The sequence below is a fragment of the Hippocampus comes genome, unplaced genomic scaffold (assembly GCF_001891065.2).
Source record: "Hippocampus comes isolate QL1 unplaced genomic scaffold, H_comes_QL1_v1.1 scaffold161, whole genome shotgun sequence".
Lineage (NCBI taxonomy): Eukaryota > Metazoa > Chordata > Actinopteri > Syngnathiformes > Syngnathidae > Hippocampus > Hippocampus comes.
In genome coordinates, this window is record NW_017806067.1 from 645,312 (window position 1) to 664,433 (window position 19,122).

Here is a 19,122-nt window from a genome sequence, read left to right on the forward strand (position 1 = left end):
CCCCCCCTGATTTTTGCCCCCCCCCCCCAAATTAAAAAAACGTGTAGAAACTAGCCAGTATCGGTCCCATAATTGCTTTTTCATTAAACACGTATTTGGAAAGGTCTGACGTCAGGTGTGTTGTGATGACGTAATTTGATCGGCATTCGGCAATACACCTCGCGTCCTGACAGAGGGCGCCGTTTACACGTTCTCACCCAATGCTACTTATGAGCTGAAGGGAAATGATGCCGCGTCATGACAATCAGTGATGCATCGAGAGTAGATAAAAAGCTCCAGGGCAAAAAATTCCCACCCCGTGATTCCCAGAAATGTGCATCACGCACTGATGTGAACCGCAGTGCATATTTACATTTCCTTTTGTTGTCTTGTATTCCGATGTAAGTACCAAAAGCATTGAAGCATTACTGCTCAATGTGTCAAATGTTTCCTTGACATAAAAATGCGACTACACGTTCCGATGTCAGGCGCAATTCAGCATCCTCCATTAAAATGTGTGCTCGTGCTTCATTTGAATGATTTATTTCTTTTTTGTCGGGTGGCATTTGCTGAACAGTGGCAGTTGTAAGAAACCATTTTTTTTTTGTTTTGTTGTCCAACACATTGATCACATAACTTCCCTGTTTGTTGCTAATAATAGAATTTTTTTCCAGACACACATGCTACAACTCATGTGCCAAGCTCCACCCCCACGATAAAGACATTTACCACTAAGGCCCTGGCCCATCACACCACCATTGGATGACATCAGCATCCGATGTCTCACAAATAAAGGCGGGAGCTGCGTACAAACCAGTCCAAAGAGGAAGAATTTGTGGTGGTGGAGATGATCGTGTGGGCTGCCTTGCTGATGTGCCACTCCAGTTTTGGCTTCTATGGAGCCGCTGGACAACACGTGGAGGCGGAAAGGATCAAGAGATGCGGCACAAGGTGCTCTCAGGTAAGAAAAAAATAAAAGCATCCTCTTCATTCTTCTCAGGCTAGATTTATTTTCAACCTCCCAAAATGATCAAACGATGTTTGCATACCTTTGTAATCACGGAATCTAAAGATAGGATGATGACCTCAGTGAACAGACAAAACAAAGTTAGCAAGGATTTTCCATGTATGCGTCTTTGTTTCATGAGTAACTATTGTAACGATGAAAGTTGTTTGGGTCTTTCAAAATCAGTTTTTGAAATCAGGACCTTGTTCAGAGGACGCCCAACCTCCACCCACCTTATTTCATTTCACAATAACAAAAAAAAAAAAACATGTTGATAAATACCGCAGAACAAAAAACGTTGAAATATTTTCAGTGGCACAACAAAAACCGAAAGGTGATTCATTCATTGCTGGATAACATACTGAAGTATCAAATTATTTATTGTGGACCATATTCAGTTTTTTTTAATCGTCCAGGATGACTTTTCTTTTCCTATTTCATTTTAGTTTTGGATTTTTGACTGATTATGAGCTTTTCTTCTTGCAGGGCCTCCAATGCAAGACCAAGCCAGCCCGTGAGTGCAAACACACACTCCACAAGTGCAATCCAAAGCGGTCTCCAGCCCCGCTTAAACGGGAACTACACGTGTCGTGATGGAGGAAGTAACCTTTGCTACCTTGTTAAAAATGACCCTCTTTGTGACAGATTTTCTTCCTCCTCCGTGCCAGGAGCCCGCCAATGGGCTCGACGCCTCCTCCGTTTTCCGCAACCTCAGCTTTTCCACCGCCGTGATGTGCGAGGGGAGCCAGAAATGCTCCATGCATCTTCGGATCAAGACCACCGTACAACTTACCAGTGCGTCAATTACTGTGTAAAAAAAAAAATAATAATGATAATAAAATAGTGATCAGAATCAGGCTGTAAACATTTGTGTAGGGATGAGCAAGTAGCGATGCCAAGTATCAGTATCGCGGCGATACTGGCCTCAGTTTCAGATATTTATGGAATCGGCTGACACCACCAACCAACAGGTTCACCATTTTTAAAAAAAATCAGTGTGTTACATGCAACTTTATAGATTATATATCCAGAGTACGAGAGGTATCCGTACTCGATATCGTGATATCGAACATCCCCACAGTTGTTCTGGCTCACAATGACGTGCGTAAACGTTTTCAATCCCCAGAGTCCATCCACGGCTTGTACATTTGCTCCGAGACGCCGGCATTGCTGCCCAAGTGCCGAATGATTCGCATCTCCAAGGCGTCCAGGCGGGCAATGGCAGGGATGCAGGTACATGTCAAATCATTCCAATCCCAGCCAAAGATCACGGCGCACAAGCCAAACTATGACAAAAATTGGTTCAAAATACAAACTTCATTCCCACGTACAAAGTAACACGAGACCATTGACATGAAACTGGATCATTTTCCAGCAGAGTGGCTCTAAACCAAACCGAAGGAGCCTTTTTCCCCCTCTCAACCTCACTGTATGTCGTTATAGGTGGAGCTGGAGAACGACTGCGTCGGCGTTTACCCGCGGCAGCAAGTGAGAGTCACCGTGGCCACGCTGCCGAGCTACTGTGGGATAACTCGAAGTGGGACCTACCTAGCTCCAGGTGCCGCAGCGTGCAATGTTGATCAGAATGTTCGAGCACCCCAATATGCATTTTCACTCACGTGCTGGCAACAAATGCCTTTTTTCGGGCATGGTGTAACCAACGTAAAAACCAGAGATCTGTCTATGGTTGGAAAAACAAGAGAGTCGTCATGTTCGGGGACCCCTAGAATACATCCTCGGCGTGCCGCGCGTGTGCAGATGTTGAATTTTTGCCCATGTTGTGCAGACGTTGCGGTAAGAATGAACTAACAATTAGTCCGTCACTTTCGTCTGTCTCACGACAGACTGCTCGTGGAAGGATCTGAGAAGAAACGTCCCCGAATGCATCAGTGAGTACACTTCCAGATGTCGACCGCGCTTTTGTCCAAACACACCCCCGACACTAACAATGTCCGGCAGCTGGTCGGATATGGCATGACGTCAACTGGGAGAGAAAGGAGGTGCACGTCGCCGTGAGCGACATGCTGGAGGGTCAAGACTATCAAGTGCGACTGTGCCACAAGGATTTCATCTGCACCGGCACGGGGGCTAGCGCTCTCGTAAGACAAGAATCGCAAATGTAACTCCAGCCACCTATCGTGGCTAATAGAGTCTCCTTTGTTGACCATCCAGATCAAGAAAGAGGAACCCAAAAAGAGTGCCGTGCTGTCTTTCTCCAGACCATTGCCATGCCTGTGCATCGAGGTAAAACCCCCAGCGGAGCACAAACCACCGACTGTTTCCACTTGCATGCCAAACGATACGTTTCCGATCCTCCGCAGGGCTGGTCGGCGGTGATCGACGCCCCCAGAGTGCAGGTCTGCCCCTTCAAAGACCGTGAGTCACTTTTCGTTGCTCTTGACTCAACCAGCGTCAGTCATTATTAGTACAGTTGATGACATCTCCGTCCATGCAGGCATGGAGGAGATGTGGCACGGGATCCATTTCGACCCGCTGGAGGAGGCGCTTTCGTGGGCACCCGCCTGTCCGCTCTCGGCCCGGGTGGCGCTGTGTCAGAGGGAGGCGAGCGGCGGCTGTGTGGACGTGGAGAGCGCCTGGCGAAATATCAGCAGAGGAAAGGTCGCCGAAACGTGATGAGTCATCAACGCGTTGTCATTCATTCATTCATTGGAAATTGGTGATGACTCACGAAGGACTTTATGACGCTGTTGTGTGAAATTTTATTGAGCTGAGTCATGATGTGGCCAGTGTGACGATTCTGTTTTTTCCTTTATACTTGCCGTCAGTTTCGATTGTTATCAGTCAACATAGAAAAAAAAACAGAACGGTGTTGTTCTGTGATAAAATGTAGAAAGCCTTGGTGAAAGCCTGCCCTCTTGTGGTCAAAGACAGGAAGCCAAGGCGCACATTTGAATAGTCTTAATAAAGCTTCAGTTGTATTGTGTATTCCGCTCACGCACTTTTAACACGTATTTTGACCCCAGCATGAACGCCTGGCAGCATTCAAGTTGGAAACATTCTTAAGGTGCAATTTCTCCGTCAATCACTCGGGCCTTAAGTTAAAAAAAAAAAAAAAAAGGCGACGCAATGACCTTAGCAGCCGCAGCACTTTTTGTATTTGTTCCAACTCTCAAATAGGATAAAATGTTGCCTTTCAGATAACATTTGCAAAAGTGGACCCTCACCCTCAACTGTGCATGAAGGTAACAACTCTTTATTTTTATTTGGGGGGGAAAACCGCCCTTGGCATTGAATGAATTAACATGAACTGAGTCTTCAAACTAATGGGGAAATAATTATATGTCAATACAAATCCTAAAATTTTTTTGTTTTAAGCTAATTAAAACCATTACTGAAGAAAGCTAAAATATTCCAATATTATGTAAATATTTAAAAACTGGCCACTACAACAACGTGCTAGAATTGAAATTTCTTTTGTTGTTTGTTGATTGTTTTAAGCTAATTAAAACCATTACTTAAGAAAGCTAAAATATTCCAATATTATGCAAATATTTAAAAACTGGCCACTACAACAATGTGCTAGAATTGAAATTTCTTTTGTTGTTTGTTGATTTATTGATCAGTTCACTGCAGGCAACCAGTCTTGGATCAAGTGTCCTTTTGTCAGGAGACTCCAAGGTATGACTTTTTCAGAATAATAAAATATTTTTAATATTCTGTCGGTGTTAGTGAAAATGCCCTTAAAGCAAGTCCACATTATGCAACACCGTTGTAGTTGTTGCCATGCATGTCTTGCAGTTTTTGTTTTAACTTGTATAACATTTCGGGGATGTATGACTATTGCTCTCGCGGCATCTTGGTGCGAAGGAACAATTCTGAAGTGGCTTGAGGAGCTTCTTGTAGTGCTACACCCCCATCTCGGTACCAAGGAACATGTGGACATGAGTTGAGGCGCTTCACATATTGTTTTGGTGCCATCCATGTGTGCCAAGGAACAACGTTGAAGATGGTTGGAGGGGCCTCCTGCCTTGCTTTGCTGCCACCTTGTGACATTTTCTTGTTATTGAACTATGTTAAAGTATGTCGCGGAGCTTCAATTCTCAACCTTTTTGTTTAAAATGATATTTTTCTGTGCACTTTGTATTGGATAGTAATGTGTGGGACTAATGAGACTATACAGTCCCCATATTTTGTATGTGTCCATGACAACTAAATGTTCTTTTCAGTGTGGGATGTGAGCTGGACACCGCAGGGTTTGACGCTGACCTCACACATCAACGCCACTTTCCGCATTGACGCATGCACGCCGTCCCAAGGCTCTGCGGCGTGTCGCACGACGGGGGCCCGCATGACTGCACAAGTGGTAGGTCGCCAAAAGTGAGCGTCGTTCCACAATGTCTGCAAGAAACCGCCGCAACCACCATGTCTTCATCAGGGGGAGCACTCGTCCATTGGCCTGACCTTGCCGGACGCTCACTCTTGTATTCATGTACGTTTTCATCGTCGAAAATGTTTATCAGTTAGCCAACAGGAAACTTTAAGGCATGTGTGTGCTTGCGCAGGTGAGGAGGATCGATGTGAATTACGCCGCCACGGTCCTTCACTGTTTCACCCAGGAACCCGGTAAGGAGCCATGCAAAAAGCAACACCCTTTTTTTCCCCACTGTGTTTTCATTTGTGTGTGTGTGTGTGTGTGTGTGTGTTTTTAGGGCTGTGAAATTTCCGCGGATTCTGTTGTGAAAAAAAAATATGATTTTCACAAAACCTCTATTTTTACATTAAAAATCATTGGGTGGGTAGAGATCTACTTGACTTTAATAGCCTTGCTCTGCGACAGTGGCGCAATACAGCCGTACACGCGGAGTTTTACGCCAGCTGAGCGTAGAACATGTTTTGACCGCAACTCGGCAAAGCCGACAAGAACTTCACGCGGGTTGAAAATTGCGTAACCTGGCACCGCGTACGTGAATTTTACCGACGGACGACGTTGCCGTACGTCCTATTTTTACGACAGTGCAACGAATGGCTTACGGCACTTGCGATAACTTTTGGCTTTCCTGTCTCGGTATTCGCTCTCAAACAGGTGTTGATAAGAAAATAAAAACACTGCTAGTAGTCGAGGTTTGCTACGAGAATATCATAGAATGTCTGTCGTAAGAAGATATATTGTGCGAACGAGAATACGGCGTGAAAGACAATGTGGAAAAAAATCGACCAGGAAAACGGCATGAAAAAGCCATGGAATTGGAATTGGCTTGAACATAAAGTCGGGAACGAGTACCTGCATGAACACATTCGTTAAACAAAGAACCGCCACCAAGATATCAAGTACGGATCAGGCAAGACAACAAGGTATCTCTCACTTTCATATTGAGCGTGATTTTTCACAGCCATTTGCAAATGCCTGTTGAAGTTTTCTTTCATAAACATTTCTTTCAATTGTTATTTACATTTTTTTACTTTTATTTTGATTAACAGATGAATTACATGTGCAATTATTAGATATTTCAAGGAGGGCATAGAAGGAGGGTGTAAGTTGACTTAGGTCAGACACAGTTAAGATGCCCTCAAAAAGAAAAAATATTTCAAACAAGTTAAAAGAGAAAAGTTAATAGATGCTCATACCGGAGGGCTGCGCCTCCCAGACCCCCCTTAAACTTTACCTCGGATTTTCTCTTCCTTATTTCACAGCCCTGTTTTTTAGTTCAAGCAAAGGTAGTGTACTTCCCACTGACTGGGGTGTTTGATTGTTTTTTTAAATGTCAGTAGTATGCTGCTTACATCAATTTGGACATTTTAGCTCCATCGTGGCCTCTTTTGGCCAGTTGATCTCATGAGAATAAATGTTGTCACTCTTTGTTATTTACCAGATTGAATCACACAATTTGGGAAAAATGGGCTTTCGCTTGACGATTTAGAGTGAACATAAGTCGAGGCACTGTGTTACGTAGTTTTGAACGCAATTGTCTATTTCCTTCACAGGTCAGGCGCTGCCTCTCCTCGCCACGGGAGCCACTTGGAACGCCATCCCGCTTTGCTTTTGCCTCGCCGCCGCCGCCGTCATCGTAGCCGTCGCCGCCGCCACCTTGGCGATCCTTGCTATGATCACAGGTAAAGACATTCAAAGACATCCAAAGAAGCCAGTCAGTCAGCGTTACTCGCATGTACATGAGCACTTCAAATGAACTCAGGCCTCTTTCAAGCGCCCTGTCAGTACACTCAGGTTTTGTTTTTTTTAGGGCCACTGAGTTACCGTCAGTTTGTTTTGAACTCCTGCTTAGTCACAGGTTGTTTCTCAATGTGCACGCATGTCTCCACTTGCTTATATATACATATTTTAGGATGAGTTGTCTCTTCCCGTTCGAAGTCTGCATGTTTTTGTTGTGTAGTTTTTTTTTTTTTTTTTTTTTTTTTTTTTTTTTCTCAATGGCCCCCCGGGTTTTTTTTTTTGTGTTTTTTTTTTTTTTTTTTTTTTTTTTTTGTGTCCAAATGGCCTCACGGAACAGTTGAATTTGTCCTATGACCACGCCCAAATCATATTTTGTCATTCAAATGAATGGGAATACCATTAATCCACAATTTAATTCCCCCATCCTCTTTTTTATTATTTTGTTACGTGGAGGCTTTTCAGGTACTTTCTGAAAACTCGCCGCAAGGCCTCATCCAAGTGACGCAAATGACAAAAAGACAATGCTCTCTTTTGTAACCAAGTTGAAATGTCAAAGGAGCTTCCTTTAAGCAATATGTACAATACGGCACTTCCTCATTCGATGCCTGTTCGAGTTCCTGTCCGTTTGCATTCAGGGGGAAAATACAAGTGATGTTTTGTCATGTGGGATTTCCACCATCTCTCAGGACAAAGTCACATGGAGGTCATACTCCGGTTGGACGAGTCAGGTGATACCATCTCTATTCAAGGGGACAAAGTCAAAAATAAATATTAATTATTACAATTATTTTATGTGTGGACGTATCTCTGAATTTATGATGCAATTTCCTTATTGAGTTTGCTCTTTGGTGTTCCACGGCAGTCTTTTCCCAAGGTCAAACAGGGAATTATTGTAATAATTATTGAATGTATTTATTATTTTATTTAATTTGTTTTTTTTACTTTGTTACCGTTAATGCTGTAATCTGAATTTATAGTAACGTAATATATATTGCAGTAATAGATTTACATCAATGCTAAAACTATGTTGGCAATAATAATAACAATACTATTTTCCATTAAGAACAATGTTATTTAAGGTGACAAAGCAAAACATGAAAAAAATAGATAAACTAATAATGAGCAATAAATTATGTATTCACGAATTAAAATGGAATGTTAATTATTGGATGGCCATTTTTAATATTATGTTTAAAGGTATTGACATGTGATGCAAAAATCTAATCAAACATATACAGGATACCAATATGTCATCGTTTGAGTAAATACTCTATGGATTTAATATATTTTTTCCTATACTGTGTATTTGTTTTTGGTGCTATATAACATTGTCCACAAGAGGGCGATGTTGACCAACGATTGCTTTAACTCAGTTCCGCCAACATGATAACAAAAGTGGAACAATTCGCGTAATGAGCGTTCTTTTGAAGCATATTATTGACATTATTTGTTAACAGGGGTCACGGTCTCTCTATTTGCATATTGACTGAAAGTGGATATTTGTACTGAAAAGTGGTACGCTGCTTGTCTTTGGTTCCCGTAGGTGCATCTTTTCAGTCCGATAGGCGCCCTGAGGTGGCACAAAAGTATAAATGGGGCCTCTTGTGCTTTGTTTCCGACTTTGTACCGTATATGAAAAATGCTCCTTGTTCTTGAAAACGGCTATTTTGGAACGTGCGATTCTCTTGTGTCTCTGATGTTGGTGATGGCTGAGAAGGCTCCACAGGATCCCCCGCCACTCATACACGCACACAAATGATTCACTCCTCTTAGAAAAAAAAAAAAAAAAAAAAAACAAGCCAGGTAACATAGCTCGCATTTTGCAGGACAATGTATACAAGTAATGTTGTGCTCTTTGGATGGAGCTGCCCTGGTATCTCAGGCCTTCAGGTTGATCTTTTGTGTGTGTCTATCAGTTGGTTCATCTCTAAACCCCCGCGGGGTGGGGCGTGGGGGGGGGGGGATGACAAACACACAAGCCAGAGACAACAGACAGGGATGAGCTAATCCTTGTTGTGGAGAATTCCAGACATTCCAACAGGGTGTTGCACCCCGGGCGAGTTCATCGGCGAGTGGGGCTCGCGTCCGGGCTTTGCGCTAAACAAACAGGCCTTTTTAGAACCGCGCCGAGTGGAAATTTGATGTCAAACACACTGAGGAGGCACTCATGCCCTCAGGTATGCATGGAAAGACGCACGACTGACAGGAGGAACGTGAGGGGACTGGGTGAAAGGTTCAAGGGTGAAAGAGAAAATACGGGGAGGGCTCCGATCCACTTGATGCCGTCCTAAATAAAAATGTTTGTTTCCTCTTTCTGTCGCTAACGTTCCAAGATTGACACTTAGAAAATGGAAACATTAAGCTTTGTCAGGACTCATGTTCGTTTATGTATTCATTTATTCATGTTGTGCCTTTCTCCAAATTCTCAAAGATGACTTGATTTCTCTCTCCGAGTCTCAATTGCAGGCGACGGATTGTGACATTGTCTTAAAAGAGCTTTGCGAATAAAGCTTTCTGACAAACATGGCGATGATGACTCCTGACGACTTGTACACGCATGTTCTAAGTTCTTTGTCGCTGCCATTGTGCCCCTGGAGCAGCTACTCTAGTTGTTTCTCACACTTGGTGGACTAGCCAGGAAACTGCTCATTGAGTTAGCGCTAGCGTCAGTGTTAGCATTTCAGTTCAAGCCGCTTCTTTTGTTTTTCGTGTTGATTGGGTTGAGACAATACACTGGCTGGTTGTAAAATGAGCAGCATATTTTTAATAATTGCCACGGCGACCCTGATGGGTGCACCAGCCAGGACACCTCAAGTTGTTAGCATTAATGCTAACGTTACTGTTCAGAGTTGTGTACTGTTCTTGAATTAACATTACCACACGCTCATATCCATGCGGTGTATTTCAAGACATGGAAAAAAAAAAGGGAAGAGCTTCTCAAGGGCGGAGGGCTTTCGAAGAAAAAGTCCAGCGCACTCGGGTAGGTCCTGTTGACAAGAACCGGAGACGCTCCCTCGCACACACACATACACAGAGGCCCCTTTGTTCTTTTGTGAGTCATTGTAGAAAGGAGCACAGCTGTAAACAGTCCAAATCAGTCCATCAGGCCCCGAGGTGCCGGAGCGCCTCGGCGTTGACTGGGTATCCGGAAAGAAAACGGCAAGCTTGAGTCATCAATAAACAGAACAGTGGGATGAGTGTGTGACATTGTGTGTTGGGGTTGGGAAGAGGGGATAGTAGGAGGCAGAGACAGGAGGAGGTTCTGGCTTTAGGGAGGGCTAATGGCGCAGAGTAGCACGGGGCCGATGATCTCATGCCTCTGCCGGCTGGCAAACCAGGCCTTTTCCGTGGAACTCCGAGCTTCACGCCGTTCTTCCCTCAGCCGACACCCCCCACCCCCCTTTTTTTGGTGCTCTTCAACACATACTGTTTGAGGATTACCCTATTTGGGTTTTCGACAAGGAGGCCACTTGGTGGGTGGGTGGTCAGCTATTGGATTTTACGGCTACTTTGTGTAATGTAGTCTGGCTAATGTCTGCGTAAAGTGAGCTTGACATGACTGACCGATCAACAATGACGACATGAGGTATCAGTGACGTAACCGAGCAACTCCCGGTGCGTCGTGTCATGACGTGTACTCTCTGGACAATTATTCCATTAAACAGATAAAAACTCATACAAACAAACAGACCTGGTTCTATAAACAAATAAAAACTAACCAAATTAAAGAAAAAGTCATAATTAAATAAAAAAATCGAACTAAAATGTAAAATCTTAAACATATAACCCCGCTAGCTTGATGCTAATGCGAAATAGCATCTATATTGCAACGCTACAATTCCCAGTCATATTTTCTCAATCTTCTCTGAAGAACGACTAGTATTAGTGCTGTACTGATGAACAGAGAGGCAAAGATAAGCCCATTTGGACAAAAGTAAGGATTAGAAAGTACTTTTGAAATGTAGGAGGTAAAAGTAAGAAGTAGTGCCAGTCGGGCAATAAAATGCTGGCGGAGAGCCAAACGGAGCACAGCAGCCCGGCCTTTTTGTCCGCCATGTCGACCTCTAACCCTCGCTGACCTCGGCACACGCCCGGCCCGCCCCGCGGCACTGCGCCTACCATCCCTGCCTCTGTTTGTTGTCACTTTTAGAGCCACGTGAGTACACGGCAATAACGGAGCCTCCATTCCACCCTGCCACACACACATACACATACGGGTTGAAAGGCAATGACCCTTGCCATTTCAGTCACCGAGGTCAAGACACGTGCCGATGGGCCAGCTGTGGCGGTCCCACAGTCCTGCGTGTGTGTGTGTGTGTGTGTGACACTGACAGGTGGAGCGAACAGGCGTCACATTGCCTCTATAAAGACCAGAAAACAATTGCAAAAGCATCAGCCGGGATACAAGTGGGAGCCAACTCAGCACATACATTGTTGCCCGGAGACAATATAGCCAAGGCGGATTCAAAATGTCACGTTGAATGGCCCAAAGTCACTGCAAATACTGTTAAAAAAATAAATAAATCCTTAACGTTTACACACAACCCTCATGGGTGGGCACGTGTGAGTGTGTGTGTGTTTTTTTTCACTGCGACATGCATACCCGGCAACAAGACATCTTTCGATTTTGTCTGTCTTCGCCCGCTCCGAGCACTGTGAAAAAGAGAGTAGCGGGGCAGCACAATACAGAAGCTGTGTTTTGCAGCTGGGGGGGGCGAAGCTGTGTGTGTGTGTGTGTGTGTGTGTGTGTGTGTGTGTGCGTGCGCGCGCTGACCCCCCGCTGGGCGCTAAGCAGAGCGGCTTGGGGGCGGGGGCCAGGCCAGCCCGATAAGCTCCCCACTTGTCCGGCTTTGCTTGATAATCGCCGATGTGCGTGTGCGGCTGATAGGCGCTAGATAGGTATGCACACGACAGTCTTTTATGTACTCGCAGCGCAGCAATTGCAGTTGTTTACTTCATTTTAGCGTTTAAAAAAAAATAATTGGCAAAAGGCGGCCATGTTTGGCGATGAACACATTTTTTTTTCTTCATAGTTTCCAGGCGCCATTTCATGAAATGCAGCCTTAAAATGGCAGCTTCGAACCTACCCAAACTTCTCTCCCTGCGCAATTTTGGCCATGCAACGTGAGACTTTTGGGTACGACCTGTCATGACACACACATTTACCCAAGTTCAAGTTGATTGTTGAAACTGGTGATGGCAGGGCTGATTTAAAAAAAAAACAACAACTTTGCAGCACTATTTCCATGTAATTTGGCTTGAAAATAACTTTGTTCAACCCAAATAATCGCCTTCCTGTTGTATTTTGGGCATGGCTCCTTGAGACATTTTGGTACGACCTGGCATGACTGTCAGTCATGTCTACCCAATTTCGAGTTGATTGGGGAAATTGGTGACAGGCGACAATTTTTTTTTCCCAACTTCCCAGCCCTGTTTTTTTTTTTTTCAGATGATGTGGCCACAAAATGGCCGCTTTCAACCAAAATAACTGCCTTCTTGTTCATTTACAGGCATGGGTCCTGAAGACTTTTTTTTGTGCGTGCCATTATGGTATTTATATTACAGGACCATCTGCGGAGTTTTTTTTTTTTTTTTTTAAACTTTGCGAAAGATTTCCGAAGCGCAACGTTTTCATTTCCTTCCCGGAAGAGCTTTCAGTGTAGACACGAGGGGTCGACCCTGAGGGTGAACGCCCTGTAATTATACAACAATCCCCCAAAGGGCCTTGGGACCGGCCCATTCATGCCACAGCGCATGATGGACTGTCGGTAATTCCCATTTTGGGGGAGCTGGCGCTGCGGCATCGAAGGGCTAACCGAGGTCACGCCGGAACACCTTTCGCCATGCGAATGCTGCGCTTGCGTTTTTCGAACCAAATATTCACGCATGCACAATCCCCCTCCCCCTCATAACCCCCTCTTCCGCCATGACACAGGAGACCCGTTCGGGGCAGAGGGTTGAAAGATCAGAGAGGTCAGGAAGGGAGAAGCATGCAAGCTGTCAGCAAAGATCAAATCTGGCTTTATTGTCAGAATGCTCCTTTAGGCGGTCCTCCACTTACCTGATGCAACCTTTTAAAGCTCATCCATCTGCACTTTCATTTGCTTTATGACCACTTCCTGCGCTCTTATTTGAGGGCAACGGGTTACCTTCAAATTTCTCCTCACCAGAATGTTATTCGTGCGGATCGAATAAAACGTCAGATAGTTGTTTTGTTTAAATTGTTCAGAGATCTTTGTATTATTTAAGCGTTGTACTCCTCGAGCTGTCAATCGCGAACCTCGACAGCCCGTTGCCGCCACATCAATACGTAAAGAATCAGTCGCCTGCTACCACACTCGCTTTCATACTTCTTCCTGTGACGTATATTGCGCTGCCCAATTAGCCACTCGCGTGTGCGTACGTTATGCACACTCGGAGGGATTTCTTTGCACAGTGGAAAACGGCGGGAGAGTTGGTTGTGCAGTGAGGAGAGGTTGGTGGCGTGCATTTGGGGATTGGGGGGGGGGGAGGTCAGGAATGACAGCAGATGGCAGACAGCGCCGCCCCTCCTCCACTCTTTCCTCCCGCAGCTCAGCGGGTTATAGAGTAGGGGGCAATTAACAACAGCACCCCCACCACCACCCACCCACCCCTCCACATGTGCCTGTCACCGAGGACCACTCCATCCTTCCTCGTGCGCCACTCAACCCCCCCCTTGCGCTCTTGCTCCTCCATTAGCGACGGCGCAGCCAGGTGCCAGGTAGCGTGACGCCTGTCAATCAAAACGCACGGGTGCGCACGTGCGCGGAGAGCCACAGGCCGCTTCCACCAACATTTTTTTTTCCTGGAAGGCAGACTTTCCAGGCTTCCCAGCGACCAATAATAACCCTTCTACCCCCCCCCCCCCCCCCCCCCCCCCATCTTTTCCACCTTCGCTTTTTCCTCCCTCTCGTTCCAGTGGCAGGGCCTGCCATTTACGGTCTATGATTAGAAGAATACGACTAAATAGAGAAGGCGGTCTCTAGAACATTTGACTCTTCAGCGGTTTTAAAGAAGCGCTGTCAGATCAGATTCACACCCGTGCGGTCTGGACCAGATTCGGATCCATTCTTTTAACAGCGCACGCATTCCCCCATTTTCAGTGGACACTGTGCCATAACAATCAAGTTTCAAAATAAGTTGAAATATTAAAAATGAGAACAATTGGGAAATGTGGCTGTGGGGGGGATCACCCAAATTCTCCAGCACGGCGGTACGCGTCCGCCTCGGCTTGTCCGCTGCCCACCGGGCTCCGCGCATGACAGTGGGTTACTGTGCAAAGGCCTTTTCAGACATAAACAAGCCATTATAAATGTTCAGCTGTTCAACCGGGGCTCACAAACGGGCAGCATGTATAGACTTTCCATTTAAGGCCACGGCGTCCACTGGCAAAAGAGCCGCTTAAGAGAGCCAAGAGAGGCGGCGGGTGGTGGTGGTGGTGGTGGTGGGGGACGGGACACTAACTAACTGTGTATAAATAGACAGAGAACCAATGGGAATATTTCAGAAAGCAACACAGGAGGATCAGAAAGAGGCATTAATGTGTCATATTTTGGAATGTGAAGGTAGCAATAAACACTTGGGAAGGGACTTTTATTGACACGAGGTGCTAACTGGCCTCCATAACCACCGTTATTAGTTTTATTGATTCAGATCGAAACTGTTCTCAATGCACGTTTTTATGATTGGGCCATAAAATCTCAAAGAAATTCTCATACTGTGGTCCTTGCGCTGACTTCGGCATTTGCGGATTTGCCTCTTGGCAGAGTGTGCGCAGTTCGGTGGGTTTTTTTGTTCATGTTTCGGCCCTCCAAAATCCCAATCATCTAATAAAGCAATTGACACATTATTTAATGAGTTCAATGAAATTAAATCGACGTTTGTCAACCCATTCAGTACCAGCCATTGTTAGACCCCCTTTGGGAGGGAAGGACGTCCAAATCTTCCACACCAGACTCTCCCGAGCATTTCTTTCCTCTGAATGCGCCCACGAAGGACGAAAGTCCACACATGTTGGAACTGCATAATGTGGGAAATGACTTTAGTGACTTGTCGTCTAAATGTAACGGCTACAGATGTAGCGTGACAACTCCCATTAGCACTCGGTCATCCCCGTCGTGGCCTGAAGTGGTTTTCCAGGATGGGGAATTCTCTGCAAACACGGCCGTCCCCGCTGGGGGACGATCACCTTCGATACAAATTAGGACGTAATTGTGAAATTGCAAATGACCACGCCCGAATCAAACTCTCGCGGTCGTCTGTTCTCGCTGACGCCGTTGTGCACGGAGCCCGCGAAGGGGACATCGTAGACGTCGGGACCGCATCCAGGTTACAGTGGGCTCTTTCTACTGCGAAAGAAAAGCTCTTTTTGCCTACTTGTAGCGGTCACACTTTGTATTGAACGCGGCGCGGCAACTCGGGGTGGGGGTGGGGGGGATCCCCGGTGCTAATCATCTACGTGTACGCACACACGCACTTAGAAGTCACGCACAGTGGCGTTCTGTCAGCGTCGCAGACTGTCTGTCTCCTTGCCGATCCGGCAGTGACTGTAACTAGGTGTAATGGCCAGCCTGCGGTTAGTCACTCTATGGGCCTATTCACGAGCCCTCCAAACCCCCCCAACCCCTCGTGCGCACACGTACACAAACGGCTTGCGCGCAAGCACACGCGCTGTTTACAATGGGGAGTTGGAGCCAAGCTGCTAGTTGAAACATATTTCTTTTTCCATCCAAATGAGTCAAAGGGCATCCCTATTTTCCACCGTCTAAAGGCGTGGGATCCGTGTGTGTGTGTGTGTGTGTGTGTGTGTGTGTGTGTGTGTGTGTGTGTGTGTGTGTGTGTGTGTGTGTGTGTGTGTCAACAGTAGGGTCTACCTTAGCTGGGGCGGGGGGCAAAAGCATTGCTATACAAATCCAAGTGAAATTCGCCGAAATAGGAAAAAAAAGTCATTTTGTAAAACAGATTTCCCCTAAATCAAAATCTACATATATATAAATATATATTTTTTGGCTGGGTATGACTTCAAAAGACAAAACAAAAAAAACAAATGCAAGTTACTTTGCATGTGAATGGGCTCTCGTATCGCCATTCCTCCAATTCCAACCGTCAACCAGAAGGAATGTTGTCCAGAATTTGCATCCATTTTGGAACAAAACAGCAACGTGTTGTCTTATTGTGTGCAATAGGTAGCACAATTCAAAGGATTAAAAAAAAAGTCTTTTTCATCTGTGAGGTAAAGTGCTCTGAAAGCAGCCAAAACTGCTCCACTGCTTTTTCACCCTTCGGGTCACACCAGGACAAATGCAAATGATCCTTCCGCTCTCCTCTTACACGGCCACCCCAATCGCACTCCGACAGCTTGCAGCGCTCGCCGAGACCCTCTCGGTTGGAGCCCCCTCCTCCACCCACAAAAAAGCTCAAAGTGTTGAAAGATTCTTAAGTGTTTTTCAAGTATGGACAAAAAATGTTTTGTTATGCTGATTGCTTTTGCAGGGAAAAAAAAGGTTCTTTTTATTTTGCACCTGATCAGAGAGTTCCAAACAAAAAACGGCAAACCCTGAAAAGGGGAGGGGGGGAGGGGTCACTTTTGACAGCTGTGCGCACACGTGCAAACTGCTCTGTTATTGTTTTGGTCTGACTGCGCCTCGTCACCTGATTCTTCTCATGCTCACATTTTTTTTTTTCCTTCATTGTAGTCTCGTTGACACGCACGCACTCAGCCGCCCTGCGGCGTCAGCTGCCGAAGATGAGACGTCCATCATAGTGGAATTAATAACAAATAGATAGGCGGGAAAAGCAGGTGCCTGTCCTGGGAAAACGGACTGGTGTGATCCTCTCCGAGAAATATTTGCCTCAGAGTAGGAGGGGGAGACAAAAACATGCCCGTGAACACGTAGGAGCCAACTCCGAACGGATTCGTTTTCCATCCCTTTGCTTATCTTATTTGAACCGTCGCCGGGAGCGAGGGGGGGGGGGGGGGGAAAAAAAAAACCCCCCAAAGGGAATCCAACTCCCCAAAATTGGACTGTTTTTGTGAGTCATTCATTTGACCAAACTTTTTGCGTTATTTATTTTCTTGCTTATATCAGGTTAGATTTGAAATTTTTGACAGTTTTTAGAGTGATTAAAAAAAAAAAAATCTAAGAAAAGTTTCCCACTGAGCACGAAGATGATGAAAGCATATTTGAACTTCTTTGAAGAAAAGAATATTCCCTCGGCGTGTCAGCGCGCATGTGTGTTCCATTTGTCATCCCTCCCCGCTGCTTTTCTCACTCCGCACCATCGGATTCACCGATACCGCCCGTAATTTTCGGACCTTTACAACACTCGCTTATGTTTGCTTTTGAAGGCTGGCGAAAATAATTTTCGCTTGGACTACATTTGGCCATCACGTGCTGAACAGAGGATGGAAATTGTAAATGTGATCATTTATTCTTGTAAAAAGACACCGATGAGACTGACGGCGTAGCCAAGCCTCAAATTCCAGCGGTTTTACTCCTGGTTGGGGAAAGTTTCCCATTTCCACACTTTTTTTTTCCCCAACAATATGGATATTAAAAAAAAAGTTGTACAGTTTGCCCTTCTTTTTCTTATTGTCACATTCTTGACTGGCGTGTTGCTTTTACTGGACTTAAGACAATGCCGCAAACGTTGCATATTTTGAGCTTATTTGATTGGCTGTGCACTCGCCGCAGTTTGAAAAAAAAGATATGTTCATTGTTTGTGTTATTGCTGCATTTCATTGCCGTTTAGTGAGTTGAATTCCTTCAGGGTGGCAATGCCGTGCCGTTCACCCTAATCCACTCAAACATTTTTGGGGTATAGCGTTAAAAAGCACATTCCTGGGTTGGCTTTCTTAAGATCGTCTTTCCCGAAACTGGTATTTAATAAATATAGAAATGACAGGTCTTCATCGTCACTTCTTGAAATCTGTTTTTGATCCCGATGAAAAAAACAGTTTAGCTGCTTTTTTTTTTTTTTTTGCATCTCACTCGGCGCACCGAGTGCCAAGTACAATTGCTGAAAATGTTTTTTTTTGTTTTTTAACCAACAGAAACGGGAGGCAGAGGCCGATTGTGGAACTTGGCGCTGACGCCAATGCACCGATGCAGGGCGGGCAAACCTGCAGGGCGCACGTGACGACAGCCTGGATGTGACGTACAAGCCCAAGGAGTGCCAAGTATGTTTTTCACTTTAAAATCCTCCTGCCGTTTGTGTTTTAGTTTAAACCTATCATACGGTTCTCGTGTACGTTTACCCTGTCGGCAATCCAGACTCGCGGCCGCAAAAATAACTTTAAAAAATCACTTCGACAGGAAATGACAAAACAACTGGACAGATTTTAGCACCCTTTCGCATCCCAAATGACATTTCACTTCCTCCCACAATATATACAAAGCCCCAATTTCCCCTAAATGAAAAAGTGCTGTGGTCTGACGAGTCCACAAATTGTTTTTGGAAATCAGGGATGTCGTATCCTCTATCTGGTCGTTGTCGTGTATCCGGTTGTCAGGAATTGCGCAGAAGTGCACGTGTCGCAATCGGACGGAAGGACCGATGGGACGGCCGTCAGGCCAGCTGATTGACAGAATCACAAACGCAAGCGCATTCCCCCTTCCGGGGAGCCTTTGATTGATGGTCGAGAAGCTTGGCGGTGTAGGCTTGTCGGCTTTTTTTTTTTTCCTATCTGCCACTTCTGCTCATTGTAACAAGCCGGTGAACATCCCCGTCCATCCGTTTGCAGCAACTCTCTGTATTTGTTTCTCTCAATTCAGGCCGAACCCAAAATATTACAAACGCATCTGTGCTGTTTTGATGCATTACGCATGCTCAGTCTTGCGGAATCACGGCCAGGTGGTTTTATTCCAGTAGATATTTGTAGACACGCACACACTATCCTCTCATGCGTAATGCAATCGCGCCTCTGTGTTTACGCTTGCCATTCATGGAATCAATACATATATGGAATGCTTCCTCCATCTCTACC

General features: G+C 45.4%; 1 protein-coding gene across 3 annotated transcripts in view; it reads left to right on the forward strand.

The window, feature by feature from the left end:
- The window catches only part of il17rel (interleukin 17 receptor E-like), a 22,815-nt gene extending 4,506 nt beyond the window's left edge, over positions 1 to 18,309 (forward strand). Inside the window, exons 2-18 of one of the 3 annotated variants that reach the window (XM_019893661.1) lie at positions 654 to 940; positions 1,472 to 1,499; positions 1,631 to 1,780; positions 2,112 to 2,218; positions 2,429 to 2,543; positions 2,830 to 2,874; positions 2,945 to 3,084; positions 3,158 to 3,229; positions 3,307 to 3,361; positions 3,441 to 3,604; positions 4,144 to 4,188; positions 4,570 to 4,624; positions 5,173 to 5,309; positions 5,382 to 5,435; positions 5,509 to 5,569; positions 6,929 to 7,057; positions 18,190 to 18,309. In XM_019893661.1, the coding sequence (XP_019749220.1) occupies positions 827 to 940; positions 1,472 to 1,499; positions 1,631 to 1,780; positions 2,112 to 2,218; positions 2,429 to 2,543; positions 2,830 to 2,874; positions 2,945 to 3,084; positions 3,158 to 3,229; positions 3,307 to 3,361; positions 3,441 to 3,604; positions 4,144 to 4,188; positions 4,570 to 4,624; positions 5,173 to 5,309; positions 5,382 to 5,435; positions 5,509 to 5,569; positions 6,929 to 7,057; positions 18,190 to 18,275 (1,557 nt within the window). In that variant the 5' untranslated portion in view covers positions 654 to 826 and the 3' untranslated portion in view covers positions 18,276 to 18,309. Of the gene's footprint in view, positions 1 to 653; positions 941 to 1,471; positions 1,500 to 1,630; positions 1,781 to 2,111; positions 2,219 to 2,428; positions 2,544 to 2,829; positions 2,875 to 2,944; positions 3,085 to 3,157; positions 3,230 to 3,306; positions 3,362 to 3,440; positions 3,605 to 4,143; positions 4,189 to 4,569; positions 4,625 to 5,172; positions 5,310 to 5,381; positions 5,436 to 5,508; positions 5,570 to 5,655; positions 5,700 to 6,643; positions 6,809 to 6,928; positions 7,058 to 7,801; positions 7,903 to 18,189 lie in introns of those variants that run through there. The other 2 variants (XM_019893660.1, XM_019893662.1) reach the window with 2 other exon arrangements.
- Positions 18,310 to 19,122: the final 813 nt, after the last annotated feature.